This window comes from Trachurus japonicus, chromosome 15, assembly GCF_045865225.1.
Source record: "Trachurus japonicus isolate A0001 chromosome 15, Traja_1.0".
Taxonomy (NCBI): Eukaryota; Metazoa; Chordata; class Actinopteri; order Carangiformes; family Carangidae; genus Trachurus; species Trachurus japonicus.
This window is the reverse complement of record NC_140921.1, coordinates 19,211,573-19,236,004: the sequence shown is the minus strand read 5'-3', so window position 1 is coordinate 19,236,004 and position 24,432 is coordinate 19,211,573. Positions and strand designations below refer to the sequence as shown.

Sequence of the window (24,432 nt, the reverse complement as noted above, 5' to 3'; positions counted from 1 at the left end):
AGATTCACTGTTTCTCACCACCAAGCAATGCTTGCGGTTGGAGCGTGTTAAAGGCGCCCAATAACTCTCCCCCTTTGTTTGCCTCTGACAGCTCTTACAGAGACTGCTGGATGACCGAAAGCCGACAGTGGAGCTGATAAAGAAAGAGGGAGGGAAGGTAGCAGAACTGGCAGAGTCTGTGGATAAGGAGAAGGTTGCAAAAGAGATCGAATGCCTGGGGCAGAGGTGGGACGCTCTGCTCAAGAAGGCTGAGAACAGGTCTGTATAAACACCTGTAATGTTAACAACACCCTTGTTTTTCTAAGATTTGAATTTGTGCCTTTGCCTACATTTGGTTGAAAAAAGAATTAAACTGTCTCCTTCTGCCAAACACATCGATATTTTTTCTTGCCAAGAATTAGATGAGATGATTGACAACACTCATGTTTCAACACAGACAGTTTTTCTGCTTTTTCAACAAACAACATATAACATGTTAATTAATCATCTTAAGAGGTGCTGGTTGGCTGATTCTGTTTGGACAGAGTGGGGTTAGCTGTGTCTACCTTTTTACACACAATGTGCTAAGCTAAGGATGGAGCTTTATCGTAATTGTTCAAATATGTTATATGGACCAGTCTGTCCATATAAATGTGAAGCCTGTTTTTTGCTCCTAACACATTCCTTGTGTTATCATTATGTATCAGGCACAAGCAACTAGAGAGCATCTTAGTGGTCACTCAGCAGTTCCATGAGACTCTGGAGCCCCTGAGCGAGTGGCTGTCCACCACAGAGAAACACCTGGCCAACTCCGAGCCAATCGGCACGGAGACGTCTAAGCTGGAAGATCAGATCTCTCAGCATAAGGTAAATGCACAGCATTTTACCTCATCACCATATGTTGTTTTTTCATCTAAATTCAGTTTTGTTCATTTTACTTGCACCTTTAAGTTTGTGCTCGTCATTATTTCCCATTCCGTTCTTCATTTAATTTCTGTTTCATTTTTTTTTTTTTTATGTGTGTTTTCTGTTTGTGTCATGTTTCCTTGGTTCGTTTCCCATCCCGTGCGGTCAGGCCTTAGAGGAGGAGATAATGAATCACAGTAAAGACCTGTTACAGACTGTGAGTCTGGGTCAAATGCTCAAAGCTGTGAGCTCAGTGGACGAGAAGGAGTTTGTGCAATCTAAACTGGACACCACCCAGGCCAGTTACATTGAGCTCCAGGAGCGATGCAGGAGGAAAGCAGAGATGCTGCAACAAGCTCTGGCAAACGCCCAGCTGTTTGGAGCGGATGAAGTGGCTCTGATGAACTGGCTCAGTGAAGTGCACACCAAGCTGGGTGATGTGTCCGTGGTGGACTACAACATAGATGTTCTTGAAAAGCAGCTGGCAGAACAACGGGTACACAGTCCTCCTCAGGCCAAGCATTATGTTGCCCTTTCATTTAAGTTGCATCAATCATGTTTCATATGATTTTAGTGTTTTGTGTGTTATACTTCATTTACACTAACATTTTGTGTCACTCTCAGTAGCTTCCTAAGGTTCTTCTTTAATTTTCAGGCACTACAAAGTGATATTGACTTGAAGAAGGAGAACGTTGATCAAGCCATCTCTAATGGGATGGAGCTGCTGAAGCAAACAACAGGCACGTCTGAGTTTATAACAGCAAAATGTGTTAAAATTTAGTTTTCAAGACGCAGGTATTTTCAAATCTTATTTATAAAAAAGAGAAGTTTAGTTTACTGTAGGCTCTTAGTTTGCTGAGATCACCACTGAGAAACAAAACTCTTAACAAATATGAATTTACTTCCTATTCACAGGTGATGAGGTGGTTGTTATCCAAGGCAAACTGGATGGCATAAAAAACAAATATGCTGAGATCAGCTCAATGAGTGACAACGTTTTGAAGACACTGGAACGCGCTTTGAGTCTCTCTTCTCAGCTACAACATACTCATGAGGACCTGAGCTCCTGGCTGGAGAAAACAGAGGCTGAGATCAGTGCTTTTGCTGGTCAGGAGCCAGTGGGCGAGCAGCTCATTCATGCACAAAGTAGACAGAAGGTCAGTCATTTGTCCTTTTTTTCTTCAAGAGATTAAACATAAAAAACACACACACACATCAGAGCAATTATTATCATTTGAAGAGCTCTTTTCCAAAACGCTATAAATCCATTTTAATAGTTTTCCAGAAAATGAAATTTTTTACCTAGACCCACCCATTTTGTTAATATTCAATTTATCCTGTTAAAATGATTGTTGGCTCAGTCTGAACATGTTGAACAATGATTATTAAATCAAACGACAATATTGTTGATTGAAAACTCAAAGTTTATTTTTATTTTTTTTCAAAACGCTATAAATCCACATTTAAAAAAATAAAAACTGATGGTTTCTGTCTTGAAAAACCAACCAACAAAAAAAGAGAACATCACTGAGTTGCGTGTGTGTCTCTGTGTGTCTCTGTGTGTGTGCGTCGGGGGGGGGGGGGGGGGGGGTGTACAGGTATACTTAACGGCACAGTGTCCACCACATAAACAGATACAGTAATTAACACAGAACCCAGAAACTACTGAATGAATGACTGAAAACAAACCTCCAAACCTCGGTTCAGAGCAGAATTCTGAGGAGAGGGAGGAGATGTCGCATTTTGGCTAAAAATAGATTTGGCGCTTATCGCGGTTTGGAGGGGAACTGCATCTTGCGGTGCCTTTTAAACAGGGAAATGTAGCGATTTGACGTGATACGTTGATGGAGCAGTGAATAGGTTCAGTACACAGCAAAATGGCGTGACAAACTCTTTTTTTTTTTAATTTGGCGTTTATCGCGTTTTGGAAAAGAGCTCTTCATTTGTTGTTTTCTGTCTTCAAGGCCTTGCTGAACGAGACTAAAGACCAGAAACCTGTGGTGGACAAGCTGAATGAGTTGAGTGGCTCACTACTGGATCTGATCCCCTGGCACACTCGTGAGGGCCTGGACAAGCTGGTGACTGAGGCCAGTGAGCGGTACAGAGCCGTCTGCGAGACTGTCACTCAGCAGGTCGACCAGATCAACGCTGACATACTTAAGTCACAGCAGGTAAACCAGGGACAAACTGCTTGTATCACTTCTCTCCAACAGAGAGAACCAAATCAGGGACCAAAGTGTTTTTTTTTGTCTGTTTGTTTGCAGTTTGAACAGGCTGCTGATAGTGAACTCGCTTGGCTGACTGAAGCTGAAGGGAAGTTGCTGTCGATGGGTGAGATCAGGCTGGAGAAAGACCAAAACACAGCTCAGCTCCAAGCACAGAAGGTTAGTCCTCCCGTCATAGTGTGTGTGTGTGTGTGTGTGTGTGTGTGTGTGTGTGTGTGTGTGTGTGTGTGTCTGTGTGTCTGTGTGTGTGTGTGAGTAGACACAGGACTCAATTTCAACTAAGTACAGTAAACACAAGTTTGTTTTGTAACATCAAGCTTAACTCACTCTTCAGATTTTCTTCATGGACATCATGAGGCACAAAGATGCTGTGGATGAGATTGTGAAAACAGGAAAGGCCATCATGAACTGCAAAAACCCGGAGGAGAAAGAAATCCTGAAGGTGAAAAAAACAGATTATTTTAAATTTGAAGCAGTCAGGAATGATATTCTGATGTTCATCAGAACTAAAGCATCTTCTTGCTTTTCAATCAGGCGAAGACGCAGACTCTCCTGGAGAAGTACGGCGTCGTGAGTCAGCTGAACTCGGAGCGCTGTCTGCAGCTGGAGCGAGCCCACTCCCTGGCCAGTCAGTTCTGGGAGACCTACGAGGAGATGTGGCCGTGGCTGCAGGAAACCTTGAGCACCTTCAGCCAGCTGCCCCCACCTGCCATCGAGTACGAAACCCTCCGGCAGCAGCAAGAGGAGCTCAGGGTAAGATAGCTGATAGCAGCAGATGTTCAGCACAACAACTTTTATTCAAATGATGGAAAAAACTAAACAGAATGTGTCACATCTTCTCCAGCAAATGAGGGAGCTGATCGCTGAGCACAAGCCCCACATTGACAAGATGAATAAGACCGGGCCTCAGTTACTTGAAATCAGCCCAGTGGAGGGAGTGCCCATCAGAGAGAAGTACACAACCTCTGATCAACTTTACACCCAACTGAAGGCTGATGTCAAACAGAGAGCAGCCACTCTGGATGAGGCCATCTCCAAATCCACCCAGGTGAGAAGCTCTTGGCTGTTTCTAAAGATATGTTTAATTTTGCTTATGCATGTGACAGTGTTTTCATCGCTTCTGTCCATCTGTGATAACAAGCTGAGGAAATTCCATATTTAAATGTTGGTTGAAATGAATTATTACAATATCTAATATATAACAGATGATAAATGATGATGTCTTACTAATTTATAAATCATAATCATTTTTATTAGGGCTGCGAATTATTCTTTTTTTATAATCAATTAATTTTAGATCATAATTAGAATCTTTATTCAAAGTAAATTCATTTATTTTTTTGTTGGTCATTGATGAAAACTAGTAAGGGAATATCAAAATTGTAAAATGATTGTAAGTCTGACTGATCAACTGATCATTTCAGCTTCAATTTACATGCAAGTATTAATATTTTACAAGGTGATGTCTTCAAATGGATTTCACAAATTAGTTTTATTGGCTTCTCTCTCATTACAAAGTACAGCATCTGTCTGTAAAAGAAAAGCCAAACACTGTTTCAGCTTTCTTCAGTGTTATAGCTGGATGAATTCTGAATACAAACTGAGATGTTTCCTCGCTCTCCTCCAGTTCCATGATAAAATTGACCCCATGCTGGAATCCCTGGAGCGGATCGCTGAGCGCCTGCGTCAGCCTCCGTCCATCTCAGTGGAGGTGGACAAGATCAAAGAGCAGATCTCTGAGAATAAGGCCGTCTCTATGGATCTGGAGAAACTGCAGCCGTCTTATGAAACACTGCGACAGCGTGGCGAGGAGATGATTGCACGGTCTGAGGGGGCAGACAAGGACATATCTGCTAAAGGTATGCTACACATCATGTTGTCTTATCTGTTTGATATTATTTTGCTCCACTTCCTCTTAGCAGTCCATTTTTTATGCAATGAAGTAATTATTTTTGTTATAATACTCTAACAAAAAGGTTAAAAGCTTTTTTTGGCAGTTCAATTACATATGAGGGCATTCGGGTAATTAAAGGAAATAAGAAAAATGGCATAATAAAAGGTCAGCACAATCAAATTTTATCAAGGGTATATAAACACAATTACTACACAAAGCTTCAAGATCTTGGCTCGAGATCTTAAATTTAGTTTGGATTGTGATTTTTCATACACTGGATTGTGTAAGCTTTCCTCCAGGTGTAGCTTTTATGAGAATGCCATTCTATTTTCAGACACAAGAAATAATCAAAGAGAGAGTGAGAGATAATAAACCAAATACATTTCATTTAAATGTGAGAAATTTGTGTTTCACTTATTTTGTATTCACTGTAATTGTCACCTGTGTTTTTCCCCATAAGCTGTACAAGACAAACTGGACCAGATGGTGTTCCTGTGGAATGACATCCAGGCCTTGACAGAGGAGCGGGAGGCGAAGCTGCTGGATGTGATGGACCTGGCAGACAAATTCTGGTGTGACCACTGCGCTCTCATTGTCACCATCAAAGACAGCCAGGACCTGCTGAGGGAGCTGGAGGAGCCAGGAGTCGACCCGTCCGTCGTCAAACAGCAGCAGGAGTTTGTGGAGGTAGACGGATCCCCAAAATGAAACAACGGAGTCAACCAACGGATAAATAAGAGTGAAGAGTCTTATTTTGTCTGCATTTTATGTCCACAGGGATTTAAAGAGGAGATTGACGGGCTTCAGGAAGAGCTAGAAGTGGTTCAAAACCAAGGGGCGGAGCTTATGACTGCCTGCGGGGAACCTGATAAACCTGTGATAAAGAAAAGTCTGGATGAGGTAGAAATACTTTTTTCATGCTTCGCTTGCTGATACTTTGTCCATGTAGTTGTTGTGTTTTTGGTGGTAATGCTTGTTGTGTGTGATATTTGCAGGTGAATTCAGCCTGGGAGACTCTCAATAAGACTTGGAAGGAGAGAGTAGAGAGACTGGAGGAAGCCATGCAGGCTGCTGTGCAGTTTCAGGACGGCCTGCAGGTACTTTGATCCCTGCTTCAAGGGCAATACAATAAAGTTCTTTATTTACTTTGGTGAATCTCTTCCAAAACATTCCCCAGACTTTAAAAAAAAAGCAAATATTTTTGTTTTAGCATGTAATCAGTGGGAGAATATACTGCACAGGTTCACAGACATACTTCTATGTTTGAAAGTGAGTCAGTTTGTAAGGCCTTCAGATGAAACCACAGATTACAGTGCTTTGTTTTGTTTTTTGTCTTTCGTAGTTGATTGAAGTGATGCAACATTCTTTTGGAGACAGATTAATTTTGAAACAATAAACACAGACTACATTGCTTCTCTAGGTCTGGCTCACATTTTACCTCATAAAGTTATTCTAAGATCTTTTTGTGGTGAGAAAGGAATCCTCCACACAGCTGCTCAAACGATCGCATTTTATACTTTTTTAATGTTAGTGTTTATCCTCAGAACGTGTTTTTCATTCTCATTTTATTATGTTTGTTTACCTAATTTGTCGGCCATGGAGATTTACCGCAGTACAGTACATGACACCGAATATGAAACCTGACCCTGTGCCACTAGGCTTTGTTTTCTCCTTGTAACAATGGTTTCCCACCTCGTACACAGGGAATGTTTGACTGGGTGGATATTCTGGAGGGCAAACTGGATTCAATGTCACCTGTAGGCACAGACCTGGAAACTGTGAAGCAGCAGATTGTCGAACTCAAGGTACACTCTTCTTTCTTATTTCTGATGCAACAGCGGACTTTCTTTTACGATCTACACGCATGCCTAATGAATTTAGGTCTTTAACTTCACCACAGTAGTCACATGTAAAGGAGCTGTGTCACCAGCTGTGTTTATATTGAATCTTGATTCATAACATGTCATAGTTTGTACAGGTACAAAGGCTCTATAGAGATTACATAAAGTGGTCACATTTGCTTTGATTTACATTCATACAAGTCTTGTGCTGAAAAGGCAGAGCTGGTATTGTCTGTGTGACTTTGTTCTTCTGTTGACTGATTGGGTGTAACTGTGTGTGTGCGCTGGTTTTTGCCAGGAGTTCAAAGGAGAGGCGTACCAGCTGCAGATCGAGATGGAGCGCCTGAACCACCAGGCGGGCCTCCTGCTGAAGAAGGTGACAGAGGAGGCTGATCGCTGCGCCATTCAGGAGCCGATGTCTGAGCTCAAGATGCTCTGGGAAAACCTGGATGAGAAGATCATCAGCCGACAGGTTAGATGAGGGAAACATGTACAGTACATGCACAGGGACAGAAATTGTTTTAAGCTGAAATAGTTTATTTTCACAGTTAAACAGTGTGAAAGCTACTTGAAATATATTGCACACCACTACTGCCTGAGCTGCTATATAATATATAGTGTCTCAAAAGGCTGTCTTGTATCCATGTCAAGCGCTTTCACACGCTGCAATAACTAATGGTTTAATCCGTCATTAATCCAGCACAAACTGGAGGGAGGCCTTCTGGCGCTGGGCCAGTTCCAGCACGCACTGGACGAGCTGCTGGCCTGGATGAGCCACACCGAGGAGCTGCTCAACGAGCAGAGGAAGGCTGGAGGAGACCCCAAAGCCATCGAAATAGAGCTCGCCAAGCACCATGTACGACAAATCTCCTCTCCTCTACTCCCATCCACGCAGATTTGGTTCAGTCCTGTGTGCCTCAGACCCATCCACCCAGCATCCGGCTAACTCTGGCTGCTGTATCTCCACAGGTCCTCCAGAATGACGTGTTGGCTCATAAAGCGACAGTGGAGACGGTGAACAAAGCCGGTAATGAGCTGGTGGAGTCCAGCGCTGGTGAGGAGGCCTCTAGTCTGCAGACCAGACTAGAGAACCTGAACCAGCGGTGGAAAGCCATCTTGGAGAAAACAGGGCAGAGGAAGCAACAACTGGAGAGTGCTCTGGTTCAGGTATATGAAAAAAAAGCTGATAAGCCCTGACCTCATTTATCATTATTTATTGTTTAATGAGCTGTGAGTGAAACCTTTCCTCCAGGGAAACAAGTATGTAAGTGTGGAGGAGTGACTCCTCTTTCTTCCCCTCCTCATTCCTTCTGCAACCATGTTGAGTTTATATTCATAATTTTGACATTTTGGGGGCAGCTTTAGGATGGGGGCAATTTTAGGACAGATTTTTATTCAAGACATGTTTATAAAATGTCCTCAAGATTTGTTCTAAATGAGAGTATTTACCAGGAAAATGTGACACAAATTAAGTTAAAATTTAAATTTCCATTAAATTTTAACAATTAGTCAATAAATTTTTTATCACAGCTTTAATTAGTGTTTTTTTGGTTGTTTATTTTCATTTTACTGCTGATAGTTTTGGTAGCTAAAATAAATTCCAAGGAATTAAATAACTCAGTCATCCTCTTCTTCGAGCCATAGGTTGCTAACAATGCGTGTGTGTGTGAGACACCTTTTGTCCTGACTCAGGTTGTATTGTGTTGTAGGCCCAAGGTTTCCATGGTGAGATAGAAGATATGCAGCAATGGCTGAAAGACACAGAACGTCAGCTGTTGGCATCAAAGGCTGTGGGAGGCTTACCAGACACGGCCCGGGAGCAGCTTAACGCCCATCTGGTATGTGTTTAACAATATGAAAGGCCGCATACAGATGGCGGGGCTTGTAAGGAGACGACGGTGTCTCTTCTGTGTTTTATCTGAAGTGTGAAAATTAAATGACACTGCAAAATACACTTCTTGCATCCTCGCAGGAGATGACAAAAAGCTCTTGAAGTGTTTCAAATTGATTCAGGGCTGTCTGACTATAATGAATGAATTTGGGAATGTTTTCCTCCTTTGTTTTCTCTCCCTCTAATGGAGAAATTTAAGACATTTTCACAGCAAAGGAGCACCAGCACTGGCATTTCATTAAACCAAAAACAGAGGGATTACTTGAAAGCAATAACCTTTGTCAAGTTAGTAACATTATACAGTTTAAATGTTTGTGGGAACATGCCTCTGAGAGTCTGCGTGCCTCACTCTGCTCATTCTTTCACCATTTTTGGGCTGGATTTGGACGAACTGCAGACAAATTCATTACATACACATACACGCTGGTAGAATCCAAAAGTAAAAGTGGACCTGTCTGTGAATGTAACTTAAGTCTGTGTGACGAAGGCGTTGCTCTCTTCATGTCAGTGTTTTTTGTTTTTTCTCTCAGGAGTTGTGTTCTGCCTTGGAGGTGAAGGAGGAGCTGTATCGGGAGCTGCAGACGAAGGGTCAGCAGCTGCTCATGCTGACGCCCGAGGGTCCCGACAGCAACACGGAGCAGGACCTCGCCAACCTGAAGGAGAAATGGGAAACTGTCCAGGGGAAGGTCGCTGAAAGGAAGGTATGGAGATGATGGCTGGCTCTCACTGCTCTCAGCTTAATGATTCACAACTTGAGATTTAGCTCCCAGTGAGAGATCGCTGACATCCACTTGAGCCATGACTCTGTAGCTGAGAGCCTCTAATCCCAGTGCCGATAATGAATGGTATAAGGACGGAGCGTTGGCAAGGACACACACACAGGATGTGGTCACACCGTAGATCACAGCACGGGCAGTTGCTGTCTGAGTCAGTGTGAAACAACAGTGGTCTCGTCTCATATGTTGCCATAGCGAAGAGCTGACAAGTGCATTAAATAAATAGTGGAGCTAAAATAAACGCAGAGCCAAAATAAAGACACATCACTCACTATGTTGTGCTTATCCTATTTATATGTTACACCGTTAGAACAACAGCTTCTCACTTGTGTTGCTACAAAAAATAAACATCAACACTTCATGACAAAAAGATAAATCATCTCTGACTTCCCACTCTCACTCCAGATAAGGAGCTCCTCATTCTGGCTTTGCTGTAACATTTTGCTTTTGTTTCCTATTTACTTTGGTCGTGTTCCCGGGAATGTAAAGTCTGGTAAATCTTAAAGCGGCTCAGAGCTGCAGCTGCTGGACAAGCTCTCAGCAGCAGTGTGACACTCCTCCGGTGCAGTGTGCAACACAAACGCACACAAATAAAATTCAAATGATAAAATACGTAGAGAAACTGCAGTTCCATATTTAGCGAGACGCTCATCATGAACCAGGGAGACATTAATGCTCATAGACGCTGTCATGTTTGTAATGTCATTAACACAGCAGTTAACTGTCATGTGATGAGCCTGTGCCAGTGGCCTCGGCTGTAGCAAACGGATGTGTCTGTGCAGTCGAGACGCAGTGCATGTTTCTCTCATTCAATTAAAAGCTCATCACTCCTCATACTGCCTCTCCAGAGATGTGAACTTCCTGTGTTTCAATAGAGGTCAGCTTTGGCACAATTGAAACATAATTGTTTTTTTTAACCCCTCAAATGTTGTAGCAACCAGATGGTTTGTTTTCAGCATGGATGTGATAATGTAACAGGATTCACTATACGAGGACCCCTGATGATTTGTCGTGTCCACAGGTGAAACTGGAAGAGGCCTTGACACTGGCCACGGATTTCCACAACTCCCTGCAGGACTTCATCAACTGGTTGACCCAGGCAGAGCAGACGCTCAACATGGTTTCCCCTGCCTCCCTTATTCTGGAGACCATCATGTTTCAGATTGATGAGCATAAGGTAATGTTTGCACAGAGAGGATTACACAATGTGAGAGTCAAAATGAAATGTTGATGACAGAACATTTCTTTTTTAATGTTTGTGTTATGATTGTTTTATCTGTGCCAAGTTGAAGCATTTTCATCCAACTTTGCTTTTATTCAGCTGCTATGACCTTGTGTAATTTCTTTAGTTGTGAAAAATTATAAATAATACCAGGCTCACATGTAAAATAGCAGTTAATGTTTGCTAATTCACCTCCTGCCTTTGCCATCAGTGACTTCATGACTGAATGACCTCAGTTTGAACCTTACCTAATTGTCTGTGTTTCGCGACACTTCCATGTGTTTGTGCAGATGTTTGTGACAGAAGTGAACTCTCACAGAGAGCACATCATTGAACTGGACAAGACAGGAACACATTTGAAGTACTTCAGCCAGAAACAGGATGTGGTCCTGATCAAGAACCTGCTGCTCAGCGTGCAAGGCCGCTGGGAGAAGCTGGTGCAGAGATCTGTTGAGCGGGGACGGCTGCTGGATGATACCAGGAAGAGGGCCAAACAGGTACAGCTCTGTCCATATTTATTCTGGGATTAAAATAGGCAATGTTTCACCGCTGTTTAGACATTTTTATTATCACTGGAACGCTCTGGAAATAGTATATGAAACTTGTTTCATATTCCGCCTGCAGCTTGTTATAGTGTTTTCATTAGCGTGGGCCTCTTAAGTTCCTTGGGCCTGAAAACCTAATCATGTGAACGTTAAACAGTACTCGGCAATACATCAAGTGAAATCATGCCTTTTCTTTCTTTCAAAATGGTTTACACTGCATTTGTTTCTTTATCCTTCATTAGTTCAGTGAATCTTGGAATAAACTTATGGAGTGGTTGGACGAATCTGAGAAGACTCTGGACTCAGAGGTGGAAATTGCCAATGATCCGGACAAAATCAAGACGCAGCTGGCACAACACAAGGTGACTGAGCATCGTCTTATCGTGGTTTTAATGAGAAAAGAGTGAAAGTTAAAATAGACATGGACCTCTGACAGCATCTACAGCTGAGTTTCATTCAGTTAACAGAAACGGCGTCAGCATACAAACCATTTTGTACAAGCCTGAACCGTGAGGCAATGGAAGTAGATAATTCCAGTAGTAAAAGATATTTATAGGAGTATCTACAGTGCATTAGTCGTGCATTTGTTTATGTTAAAGACCGCCTAGTCCCTTTTGTTTTCTCTGCAGTTGTTTTATGGGGAGATTGTGCTAATCCTGTCATAATCCCAGGATGGACCAAATGTTATCAGGGGTGACCCTGCTTTTCAATACTTTTAATCTCTATGAAGCAGTGGCTCTTGAGTTTTGACCCCCTTTTTTGTTTCCCTCACAAAATACCGTCTTCTTAATCACAAAACGCACACAGATTAGGATACTGTCTCACATACCAACAGTAGTAAAAAGAAAATCCCTTGAGAAGGCTCACTGTAACCATGTGCATCCAAAGACACGGATTTAAAACAATCCGATCAACAAAACTCTTGTCAGCTTCTTGGTTTTCTAAATGCAGAATTACTTCATTTGCTGAATGAATTGCTGTTTTTTTCCCTCATATGCAGGAGTTCCAGAAAGCTTTGGGAAGCAAACACTCAGTGTACGACACCACCGCCCGGACAGGACGGTCTCTGAAAGACAAGACCAGCCTTCAGGACGACAATCAGAAGCTGGACGACATGCTGAGCGAACTGAGGGACAAATGGGACACTGTCTGTGGCAAGTCCGTAGAAAGGTATGGACAGTTTTTTCCCACGTTTCTTGTTCTATTTTCATCCCACCAACAACTAGTCAGACTGTTTGCTCTATTTCTGAAAGACCTCTTCATTCACAGTGAATGATTTGTTCTCTCCTGCAGACAAAACAAGCTGGAGGAGGCCCTTCTGTTCTCCGGCCAGTTTACAGACGCTCTCCAGGCGCTTATTGACTGGCTGTACAGAGTGGAACCTCAGCTGGCTGAGGACCAGCCCGTACATGGAGACATAGACCTGGTTCTCAACCTGATAGATAACCACAAGGTAGAAAACCACAGCAGCTTTCGTCACTGATGTTTATTCATCAATGTTTTGTACCACAATAGAAGACAGAGGACACTTAAACCCCAGCAGGGTTGGACTATAGGCATTGTTCTGTCCAGAAAGAGTGTGTGGGAAACTTTCTGTTATGTTTGCTCATTTCCAGTGTTATTGTTAATGATACCTGTGCTGCATTAACACAAGACATAGTGGTGTTCTTTGTTACACTAAGTCCACAGAAGATCCATGTATTTTAAAAAGTAATCTAGTAAATAAAACTGACATTTGTTGTTTTTGTTGGTGATATAAGTTTTTATTTTGTTTGTTCAGGCCATTTTTCAAGCTGCTATTTCAGTCTGTTGTTTGTGAGCTCATGTTGATTGACTTGTGTCGTCGTCCTCTGCAGGTTTTCCAGAAGGAGCTGGGAAAGAGGACGGTGAGTGTTCAGGCCCTCAAGCGTTCGGCCAGGGAGCTGATCGACAGCAGTCACGACGACTCGTCCTGGGTCAAAGTCCAGATGCAGGAGCTGAGCACTCGCTGGGAGACGGTGTGCAACCTGTCGGTGTCCAAACAGGCCCGGCTGGAGCAGGCCCTGTGTCAGGTACCGCAGAACCTCCACAGCTCTTAGACAGGAGGTGAACGGAGTCTGTGAGTCTGACACAACATGTTTGTTATCTCAATACAGGCTGAGGAGTTTCACTCTACTGTCCATATCCTGCTGGAGTGGCTGGCTGAGGCAGAGCAGAGTTTGCGTTTCCATGGCAGCCTGCCTGATGATGAGGAGGCTCTACGGGCACTTATCGAACAACACATGGCAAGCAGTGCAAACATTTATATTCTTTTATCTTTAACAAAACTATACATTTATGTTTGGATTTTTTTTTATTTTGACAGAGTTGGTTGTTTCAGTAAATAACTGAAACACACCATCGTTTGATTAAATAAACTGTTAAGACCCCAACTGTCTTTGAGTAGATGAAGACATCTACTGTACCATGCCAACAATGCAGGAATATTTTTCTTAACTATGATCTCATCTGATTGAAATAGCTCGGCCTGGCTCCAGTGTTTAAACAACCTCATGAACAATGTGATCATTTTTATGTTTGCTGATGATAATCCAGCTGCAAATCTGAACACTTTTCTACTTTCTATTTTTAAGGAGTTCATGAAGAAACTGGAGGAAAAGCGAGTGGCTCTAAATAAAGCAACCAGTATGGGGGAGGCCATTCTGAGCATCTGCCATCCAGACTCTATCACAACCATCAAACACTGGAACACCATCATTAAAGCCCGGTTCGAAGAGGTCAGTTCACAGCTGCGTGTCTGCATACATGCCTTTCTTCTCCGTCACACCCACAGATATTACCGGGCAACAATTGCATGTGTTTAATATGTGTAATGTGTGTGATGTTCCTGTTGCAGGTGCAGGCTTGGGCCCGGCAGCACCAGCAGAGATTGGCCACAGCCCTCACTGAGCTGTTGGCCACTCAGGAGCTGCTGGAGAATCTGCTGACCTGGCTGCAGTGGGCTGAGACCAACCTTAACGATAAGGACAAGGAGACGCTGCCGCAGGAGATCGAAGAGGTCAAAGGCCTCATAGCAGAACATCAGGTAAAGGCAAACTGTTTTCAATTCATTTGAATTAAAGAGGAGCTACGCAAGATTTTTAGCTTAATTATACAGCTTTGGAGTAATAGGGTCTCTTGGCCGAAAACCAACCTTACAAGATCAGCACCACCGATCCAGTGTCCCAGAGCTTGTCTTGCGAAAAACATGGGCTGCTTTACGGCACTACCACACAAACACGCCCGGTAATCCATAATCTCTTGTTAACGTTACCCACCTCGGTAGACAATGCTCCACAGATTGCCTTCTCGCCAGCTTCGTTGAAAACAAATGCACACGGCCGGGGGGGAGGGAGAGGGGTTAGCTGTGAGTTTTTAAGACTGTGAAAATATCCAGTCTGAAACTGTAGAGGGAGCTCTGTAGAGAAAAAAGCGACCAAAACAGCAAAAAAGCAACCAAACCTAGTAGTTCCCTAGTGTTTAAAGTAGTTGATATTCTTCAGAGTACATGATTGAAGTTGGAAACTTCAACTTCTTGTTGTTGTTCCCTGCAGGCGTTCATGGAGGAAATGACCAGGAAGCAACCAGATGTTGACAAAATCACCAAGACACACAAAAGGAAGGCTGCTCTGGAGCCCCAAATCCAGTCACAGATCCCTGTGCTCGACAAAGGAAGAGCTGGAAGTATGTATCCCACAAATACCCCTCATAGAGCGTGACCTGAGCCATCTGGCCAAGTGCTGAGTCACTGCAGGGTGACACGACATCCTCTTCACGTCCCGTTTTATCACCTGGAATGATGTCATTGCCAATCCATTCCCCCTGATTACACGGAGAAAAACACATGCATCATGACCTTTTTTGTTTTTCATTTGCAGGAAAACGTTCACCCACACAAACGATGTATGCGTCAGCAACACAACCCCCCATTGAAACCAAGAACCCCCGGGTCAACCTGCTGGTCACTAAGTGGCAGCACGTGTGGCTTTTGGCTTTGGACAGAAGGAGGAAACTCAATGATGCCATGGATAGACTGGAGGAGGTAACGGAGCACTCACACCTGCTCTCAGTGTTATTTCAAGCACATTTTTCCCTTTATGGTTGTTAATGTCATCACCTTTTTTCTTTGTAGTTGAAGGAATTTGCCAACTTTGACTTTGATGTGTGGCGGAAGCGCTACATGCGCTGGATGAACCATAAAAAATCTCGTGTCATGGACTTCTTCCGCCGCATCGACAAAGATCAAGATGGCAAGGTGACCCGACAGGAGTTCATAGAGGGCATTCTCTCCTCCAGTAAGTGTCTAACATACAGTATGAGATCATAACTGGACAACGTGAACCCCTTCCAGCAGAATATTTACATACTTATTAAAACCTCAACAGAATTCCCCACCAGTCGTCTGGAGATGAGCGCTGTGGCAGACATATTTGACAGAGACGGGGACGGCTACATTGACTACTATGAGTTTGTGGCAGCTCTTCATCCCAACAAAGATGCTTACAAACCACTGACAGATGCTGACAAAATTGAAGATGAGGTAAAATGAACTCTCATGCTCCAAATTTCAAACAATTCGCAGCTTGTTAAAATCAGGATTCAATAAAAATGATTCTCTGTTTGTAGGTGACACGTCAAGTGGCAAAATGCAAATGTCCAAAACGATTCCAGGTGGAGCAAATTGGTGCCAACAAATACCGGGTAAGAAGAATTTTACCTGCTGCATGTGTTTGAAAGAGAGAGAAAAATATCTCATGTGTTTCTTCAAATACACACTCTGTCACAATTGTTAAATGCATTTTAAAAGCCAAACTGATTATTTTCATTGGGAAATCTTTGCAAAGGTAAGTGATGAATGTGCTGAAAAACCTGCCAATAAAATAAAAACTCTAACCTTTCTATATTTTTATTGTTCTTCGCATCACCAGTTCTACCTTGGAAACCAGGTACATATGAACGTCCTCTTGTGTTTTTAATCTCTTTGTTTTGTGCCTTACGCCCTCTCTCATTTACCATGTTTGCTTTTCAATTAACACTCTCTGTCCAGATTCCTGGCTGGTATTTACAGACTGGAACTCAGAAGTAGAAATAAAGATCTATGGCCATCTGATTTAATCCACATGGAGCACTGGCCTGAGATCCAACAATTTATGGTTGCTGAATATAATCTGAACATGAAGTTGATTTTAAATGAGTAACAAAGGAATCATTAAAGGCACCTGTGTTGAAGTATTTTTTGTGATTATAGCAATTTTGAACATAAGTTTTTGTTGCAAAAGAAGAATCCAGGTGAAAAGTAGTTTAGCAAATGTTTATAATATATCTGCTTTTGAGTTTCAGATAATACGATATTATTGAGCCAATACCATTTCAGCACATATTTTTTTATTATTGGTCCACGGGCATAAATTCATCTGCTGGGCATTTTGGGAAATAATGCTTTCTGTGTGCTTGCCTTTGGCGCTTCAGTACCATGGGAATGATTGGCTGACACACTCTTATGTAACTGACACTGTTTATTCATTTATTTTTTATAGTTGGGCAACCTTGATGATTTTAATGAACACTCAATTTTTCATTTTACCTGCTGAGTTAATATGTTTTGTCATGACAAACTGCATGTTGTAATGTTAAACTCATACAGGTAGATGTGTCACATGCTTTTTGAAGCCTGTTGGATTTATGATGTCAGAGAGAGGGGATAGGGGCTTCAGTGGTGGTTTGTGAACTAGTTTGTGTTGCTGTATCACACTACATTGAATTGAAATAATTCTTTTGACAGTTTGGTCTGGTTCACTGCTTACATGACTCCTTAATCGGCGATGAGACAATAGCAAACAGGGAAAATCAAAATCTTACCCCCCACCTACACGTTGCAGTTTTGGAAAGCTGTATTCTGGTAAATCGTTATTCTTAAGATGTTTCTTGTGCCTCTTTTCTCTCAGATCATCATCACCCTTAATGTATTTGATCACTTAAATCACCAGTGGCATTAAATCATTCTGAAAATCATACAGTGCAAGATTTTTTAAGCAGTTTTAAAGACACCATGATACAGTAGGAACTTTAGTGGAGGGTCATCAGTGTTTGGTCATGTCTGCGTGTCACACTGTGGTGGATTAGACTGAAATGATTTGACCCATTCCTCATGTTGTTCTCAGTGTGTCATCGGAGCTAGCTGCATTGGATCTGCATCAGTGTCAATGCATCCTGAGCATTTGAGTTGTAGTTGTAGAAAGTGCAACAAAGTGCTGGATTGCAGGAGATTGCTGTTTGTCCATTTGATCTTGATGTGAGATTGTTTTGTTTTGTTGTTGCTTTTTTTGACGGAAAGCATGCGGCTGTGATTGTGTGCGTTCTGTTTGTTTGTTTTTCTTTGTGCTAATGCTCATGGTCACATCCAACTGGCTGACGTCTTGTGTCGTGTCACCTCATAAAGCTTCAACCATCCACATCCATGACATGCTCAGTGTACTGAATGTTTGATATGTGTGGTTGGAAAGATGAAGGCAAATTATAATACAACAGTGCCCCCTGGTGGTGGTGGTGGTGTAGTATAATAATGTGCCTTCACTTAATGTTTTTTTCACAGCTCAACCTGCAGTAACGGCAGCAAGTCAAGTAAAGTCAAGCCAGATACTAAAGTCATTACATTAAATCCTGAAACTATAAGAAGATATCACTTCAATAGAAATATATATATTGAATAGTGTGGAGCCTGACTGGGGTCTGTGGTGCTGTGATTATTTTTTCTAATTGGCTAAAATATAACAAAGATGTACAGTTCAGTATTTTACATGATAGCTAATAATATTGACCCAACAATAAAAACTAGTCAGGCCCCACACCAGATTTTTGTACATACTTGTGGATAGTATGAGAAAATGTAAAACATATTTTTAGCATGAACCCATTTAGTATTAATGAACTCACATAGTTAGTATACAATTCTAGACTATACATTTATATTAACGCACCTGCACACAGTTATAGAAGAAACCAGTTGGATTGGCCTTTGTGTAATTTGTGTCTTTGAGAATGAAAACCGAAAATGTAATATTATTGTGTCAAAATCCTGTTTGTGTAAACATAGAAAGGAAATCAGAAGTGGACATAAAGCATCTTTGATGAATGCATCATTTTTGAAACTTTAATGAGACAATTTTGATTCAACATAATTCCACACAATACACCGACAAATCAGTCAATTTGAATTGGATTTGATTCTCCACACCACTCTGGTTTCCAGTGTTGCACAGCTCCTAATCTGCAGTGAGGACGGTTCACACACACAAGTCTGTGTTTTCACACGTCTCCTTTTTTGTCTTTTCCCCTCCCCCGTCGTAGTTTGGAGACTCTCAGCAGCTCCGTCTGGTGCGCATTTTACGTAGCACTGTGATGGTGCGGGTGGGAGGAGGCTGGATGGCCCTGGATGAGTTCCTGGTGAAGAACGACCCCTGTCGAGGTGAGTTCAAAAGTTCACCACGAGAAGTCACACTGAGGCATAACTCCACTTCTGCATTCAATCTGGTTTTCCTTTTTAGTGTATGCTGAACTTCTTTGGCCTGGAAGTTCCAGGGAGTACACAATGACAAGATTAAGATTCATTTGAATCATTAACCTATTATTATCTCTTTAGGAAGCTGAAACCTCCATCAATCAAAGTTTGACTGTTCAATTTTTGAATTATAAAAACATTTCCTACCTCAGTGGAAATTAATCTTGATAAAGGTTATTATCATTATTAGGATTTTTTTATGAACATTTAAATTGAAACACAGTGAAAATCCTTTCACAAAACTGATGTTTCTTTGATTAAAAAAGTATGAAAAATTATAATTTTAAAAGATTATCAATGTCATCACTGTGATTCATTACTAATACATTACTTCAGAATAACTGATGGTAAAAGGATGAGTGTTTTCTCAGTTCCAGGTCCATTAAAGACTTTGAAGCTAATCCTCGATTTGAATTAGAAGTAACCTCTGGGACTGATTTTTCTTTTCTTTTTCTTTTTTTTATCTCTGTTAGATGAGCCATAATTTGGAATAATCTCTTATTAAAGTCTGAACACCTCTCTAGCTCGTATAAAGGCCTGCTCCTTCACATGTGTATCAGTATGAAAACTTCCTCTCTGTGCCCACTTGTAGTGCAAAAGCTTGATGTGCTATGTTTCTGCTCTCTTCCAACTTTCCTCCTGCTGAACGTGATATCATTTCTTCTAGTTCATCACCATGGGAGCAAAATGTTGCGCTCGGAATCAAACTCTTCAATTACTCAGTCTCCTATAGGTTGGCAAATCTCAAACTTTCTCACCTTGCTCCATGAACCCGACAGTGGTATGTGTGTCTGCACATCCGAGTGTGTGCTGTTTGGTGTTGGTCCCGCCGGTGTGTGCAACCACCGCCGCTGTGTGTGTGTGAGCGGTTGTCGTTGAATGAATGACATATCTCACACCGTGTGAACCGGCTCCCATTCACAAACCAACTGTCATTCACCTCCAGCTGGTTCTCATGCATGCAGTTGTTTGTGTGAGTCACATCACCTGCTGACACTTTCTCTCAGGCTCTTCATTTGGGACAAAGTGGCTCTTTTCTTCTCTCAGCATGTGGTGAGAGCTTCTGAGCTGAGCTTCTTTTGCAGTTTTCAGGTTTGCTTGACAATCACACGAGCATTTGGGGAAAAAAAGGGAACGGTTCAAGAGATGTTTAGCTGACAATACAATCTTTGAAAATCAATCAAGCTGTCTCACATAGTCAATTGGGGTAAAATAAAATTATCAAGTTGTGAAACATCCGCAACAAAACTGAAACAGTGTGAAATGCATTGTTTCCTTTGTTTGACAGCGTGGTAAAAACTGCATGTAAGCCAGTTTGTTATTTTTAACTGGTTATGTCTGTTTGGTTTATTCTGTGTTGTTTATGTTTCCTTGGTTTTGTAATTCTTCTCATTTGGGCAGTTGTGGTGTGGAAGTGTTCAGGCACATTTAGATTTCATTTCATTTTTCCATCATTTGATCACTAGTCTAAGAAAACAAAGACATATTGCCGGTTGAGAAACAAAAAGTTCACTCTTCTGTTGTAGCAGTAACTGGACACAGTATGGATGAGATGTGAAACTGCATGAGGTCTTGGGTTTTCATGGGTTCCTCAGTATTTTGTTTTATTTCATTTGAAGTATGCTTTATTTAAAAGCAGACTTTAACACTTTATTTTTACAGGATCTGTATTTTCCCAGTGATTTATTCAGAGGTTTCCAGGAAATCCCTGTGGAGTGTGATGCTAATTATAGGGAAAACATAGACCACGCCAGAATGGGAAATTTCTCCACAGCCAAGCACACAATCAAATTAATGAAAAGTGAAGTTTCTATTAGCCAATGAATAATCAATAAACATTTGGTTTAATGGAAATTTCCCATAATCAGAACCAAATTAAATACTGTAGTATTTTCCAGGAAACTTCCCAGGAAATATTGGGAAATTGTCAGGAGCTCAAAGTGGAAAATAAAGTGTTAACTCACATCATCATCATCAACACCATAATACTAATAAAAAATGAATCCCGGTTGTATTCATGCAGTACGGCTCATTTGGAGTGTGTTTTTGTAGCTAAGGGCAGGACCAACATGGAGCTGCGGGAGAAGTTCATCCTCCCAGAAGGCACCACCCAGGTGATGGCGAGCTTCCGCTACCGAGGCCGCCGATCCCGGCCGTCGTCCAGAGGAGCTTCTCCCAACAGATCCACCTCCAGTCAGAGCTGTCCGGTCCCGGCACACCAAGCTCTGACCAGTACACCCAAGGTGAGGGGCTCTGCCGTGCTGCGAGAGCCACTCGTCTCTCACACTGTACACTCATCTTCCCACTCTACGATTTCACTCTCATTTATCAGCCTTAGCGTATTTATGTTGCATTAATTTGATTACTTTCCTGTTTATTTGATTTGTTTTTTTTGTGTTTGTTCCATCTAGTGTTTCTTCTAGTTTTTGATTTGTGAATCCATGTCTGTGTTTTTTGATTTGCCATTGTTTCCCAGACTCCCCAACACATAACCCGCAATTATGATAAGCCCTGGCTTACAAACAGCAAACCCTCCACTCCTCTTAAATCATCAGACTCCTTTGGGAGCCAAGGTTCATCCTCAGAGGTAAAAGATGTGGAACGCTGTGGATTTATGACCCAACTGAACATCTACCCAGATTTTATGAAAGTTAAGAGTTAATGAAAACTGACAAAACTAGGCTCATATAAAAAGTATTTCTGTAATAATTTCTATTTGGCTCTATGATTTAAAAATGAATACTGAAGCATGTTGGACTCAACATAGAGCTCAAGTTCTTTTATTAGATATTTCAGTTGGGTCTTAAAACTTTGGTATCTTTAATTACTAATGGGCTCAATGGGCTGGAAATTGAAGAATCTTAAATCTTTGCATGTGTGATTGTTTAATGACTGATCAACTCTGCAGGTTTAACAAATGAAACACTAACAGCTTGTAGCAGAAATAAGCATTTAAAAAGACATTTAAAACTAACTCATTAATATTTACTGTGCTTCCTGGTACAACTTATCACATCCCTCAACTGATAAGGTCCATTTTCTAAAACACTGTCCTCACACTGCAAAGTTAACTGCAATTTTATCACGGATGAAAGTAAGTTAAGTTGTGTCTTCTACAGAGTACACCGGTCCAAGGCAGCAAGTTACGTCTTCCTGGGTACTTGTCAGGAAAAGGATTTCAGTCCAGTGAGGAGGGAAGTCTGATCAATGCTGCTGTACTGAAAGCTCGACAACAGACAATAGGTGGTGAGTAGAGAGGATGTTCAGTCACTCTTCATTATATCAAAAGAAAATATATGTATTATCAGGAAAGTTATGTGAAGAGGTACATGATGATTGTCACACAATTGTCCCGAATGGGGATTAAGAAAGCTATAAAAATCTATATTTTTCTTTTAAAGGTGGATGCCATGATGATTACTTGTATTTACTTGTCTATTTGTACAAACATTTAGAAAGTCATCACTAGACTCAGCAGTTTATATATCTACAGAGCATATAGCTAATTTTTTTGACTTTCATACACAAATGTATTGTCGTGGTTTTACTTTCATCAGATATCTAACAGTAACAACACAAAACAGCTGTTTTTAGTATTTTAACTGATAAATCAGACAGGCAGTAGTACATACAACTAAAAAATGAAGCAGCTCAAGAGGCAGATGTTTCATATGGAGCTAGTAGAGACCAAAAACAGGAGGCTTCATGAAAATGACATGTGGCTCCATGTCTGTAAATGGTGGTCATGGTGAGCTCTCCTTGGCGCTGCTCCAGTAGTGGTGGTCCAAGGTTTATTCATTTATTGTTCATGACTTTTTGTTTCTAGATTCAAGAAGAAATTCCAGCCGACCTGGAAGTAAAGCAGGAAGTCGAGGGAGCAGTCGCAGAGGTAGTGACGCCTCTGACTTCGACATCTCAGACATCCAGTCTGTGTGCTCAGACATGTCCGAGACAGTGGGAGAGTCCAGCAGGGCGACGCCGCGCTCTGCCTCTCGCCAACGTGGAGGGAAACCCTCCAAGATCCCCACCCCTCAAAGAAGAACCACTCCCACAAGCAAACTGGCCAAGGGATCCAAGCGATAGTCAGTGGCCTTGAAAACAAACAACCCAGGAGCTAGTTGCACCCTAAACACATAACGGACACTGGAGATATCTAATTTAAAAGACTGCAAATGTGTTGAGTGTTATTTAAATTGTTGCAAAGATGTAAAATATTCTGTTGAGAAGCAATATGATTTAATTTTATGTGAGAATGGAATGTCAATGGCCTTGTGTATTTGTTTTTAATGTATTTTATTTTTTGTGAAAAATGTCAAATAGTTTTTATTGTATTTTATTTTATTGGTGCAAAACCTGTAGAGGTTCGATGAACACTAGGAAACCTGGGTTATGACTACGTTGTATGGTTAGCTAACATTTCTACACACTAATGAAGGGCAACACGCAGGATAGCGCTGAGAGTTGATGAATGTACTGTAATTTATGTTTGCTGATGTTTGGAGTAGATGGTGCATTATGGTACCACGTGAGGCATTGCAATTATCTATTTAAGTGCTATGATATACTGCCAACATGCATTTAATGGGCAATGCAATATACTACAATAAACCCCTGTAAGCACTGCAGAAACCTTTGAAAAACACTATTTAAGATAAAGTAGCAGAAACCTCGTAACCATGAAGCTTTCAAGTCCTGTCTGTTTGTCAGCAGCTGCAGCCCCTGTTTTGTTTGACCACTTCACAGCAGCGTGTGCATTGACCTTGACGAGGTGCCCACTCCATGTAGACATTCTCGTGTGCATCCATGTCAGTGTATGGTTAATTTCGGTAGAGCTGAAATTGTTACTGTAACATTACTTTGTAATAAACCTGCTTGCAGAAAGCCACCAGATACTGGTGTCAACCACAGAGTCCTCTCTGCTTTTGCTGCTTTTATCTCCATGTATCAGCCGTGCTAATGGCAGCGTCAGTGTCCGTCTGCTATCACTGTAAACATTTTGCACAGGAACTTGTTGCTTCTTCATGACATCAGGTCAAAGTTTTGTAAAGAGAAGATGAAGCCTCTTGGCCCCTAGACTTCTCATAGAGCACCATCATCAGGTCAGTATTAAATAATATTTGGTTAGAAACTTAAACCTCATTACATTCCCATCAGCTGCAACTTATAGGTTGTGCGTAGCACTAATTAGCAAATGTTATCATGCTAACGAAGTTGCTGAATATCAATATTTGCATTGTTACTGTGTAAACAAGTTAGCATGATGATGTTAGCATTTATCTTAAGTAGAGCTTCACACAGCTGTGAACTGTTTATTCGTCTTTTCCCAGTCTTTCTTTGAAGCTACTAATCTAAAATATCTCAACAGGCCTTAGATGTCACCACCACCCATTCACAGTGTTAAAGATATATAATTATGGCTAACTGGTCAGTTTGATCACTATTTTATTTCCTATTTATATCCATATATTGAAGCCCTAATCCCCTTTTTTCTCTACAATAATCCCCTATAGCCTACCAGAGGTTTATGATCCAGTGTGGTGGTGTAGATTGAAGGTGGGTTTACTCTGGGTGGAATGT

At 41.5% G+C, this 24,432-nt stretch overlaps 1 protein-coding gene across 1 annotated transcript in view; it reads left to right on the top strand.

Moving 5' to 3' along the window:
* dst (dystonin) overlaps window positions 1–23,745 on the top strand; it is a 100,440-nt gene extending 76,695 nt beyond the window's left edge. The window contains exons 66-107 of the mRNA XM_085800261.1: window positions 92–258; window positions 687–846; window positions 1,055–1,381; window positions 1,541–1,625; window positions 1,801–2,042; window positions 2,850–3,056; window positions 3,150–3,269; window positions 3,445–3,552; window positions 3,645–3,863; window positions 3,955–4,158; window positions 4,738–4,969; window positions 5,465–5,691; window positions 5,782–5,904; window positions 6,000–6,101; window positions 6,708–6,809; window positions 7,144–7,317; window positions 7,546–7,701; window positions 7,815–8,012; window positions 8,555–8,683; window positions 9,267–9,437; window positions 10,534–10,689; window positions 11,025–11,231; window positions 11,522–11,641; window positions 12,280–12,449; window positions 12,573–12,732; window positions 13,136–13,330; window positions 13,415–13,543; window positions 13,892–14,035; window positions 14,155–14,343; window positions 14,852–14,981; window positions 15,176–15,339; window positions 15,430–15,592; window positions 15,683–15,837; window positions 15,924–15,998; window positions 16,226–16,243; window positions 17,080–17,196; window positions 18,645–18,762; window positions 19,523–19,636; window positions 20,908–21,098; window positions 21,332–21,442; window positions 21,975–22,101; window positions 22,682–23,745. Of these exons, the coding sequence (XP_085656387.1) occupies window positions 92–258; window positions 687–846; window positions 1,055–1,381; window positions 1,541–1,625; window positions 1,801–2,042; window positions 2,850–3,056; window positions 3,150–3,269; window positions 3,445–3,552; window positions 3,645–3,863; window positions 3,955–4,158; window positions 4,738–4,969; window positions 5,465–5,691; window positions 5,782–5,904; window positions 6,000–6,101; window positions 6,708–6,809; window positions 7,144–7,317; window positions 7,546–7,701; window positions 7,815–8,012; window positions 8,555–8,683; window positions 9,267–9,437; window positions 10,534–10,689; window positions 11,025–11,231; window positions 11,522–11,641; window positions 12,280–12,449; window positions 12,573–12,732; window positions 13,136–13,330; window positions 13,415–13,543; window positions 13,892–14,035; window positions 14,155–14,343; window positions 14,852–14,981; window positions 15,176–15,339; window positions 15,430–15,592; window positions 15,683–15,837; window positions 15,924–15,998; window positions 16,226–16,243; window positions 17,080–17,196; window positions 18,645–18,762; window positions 19,523–19,636; window positions 20,908–21,098; window positions 21,332–21,442; window positions 21,975–22,101; window positions 22,682–22,938 (6,663 nt within the window). The 3' untranslated portion in view covers window positions 22,939–23,745. The remainder of the gene's footprint in view (window positions 1–91; window positions 259–686; window positions 847–1,054; window positions 1,382–1,540; window positions 1,626–1,800; window positions 2,043–2,849; window positions 3,057–3,149; window positions 3,270–3,444; window positions 3,553–3,644; window positions 3,864–3,954; window positions 4,159–4,737; window positions 4,970–5,464; window positions 5,692–5,781; window positions 5,905–5,999; window positions 6,102–6,707; window positions 6,810–7,143; window positions 7,318–7,545; window positions 7,702–7,814; window positions 8,013–8,554; window positions 8,684–9,266; window positions 9,438–10,533; window positions 10,690–11,024; window positions 11,232–11,521; window positions 11,642–12,279; window positions 12,450–12,572; window positions 12,733–13,135; window positions 13,331–13,414; window positions 13,544–13,891; window positions 14,036–14,154; window positions 14,344–14,851; window positions 14,982–15,175; window positions 15,340–15,429; window positions 15,593–15,682; window positions 15,838–15,923; window positions 15,999–16,225; window positions 16,244–17,079; window positions 17,197–18,644; window positions 18,763–19,522; window positions 19,637–20,907; window positions 21,099–21,331; window positions 21,443–21,974; window positions 22,102–22,681) is intronic.
* The last annotated feature ends 687 nt before the right edge of the window (window positions 23,746–24,432 follow it).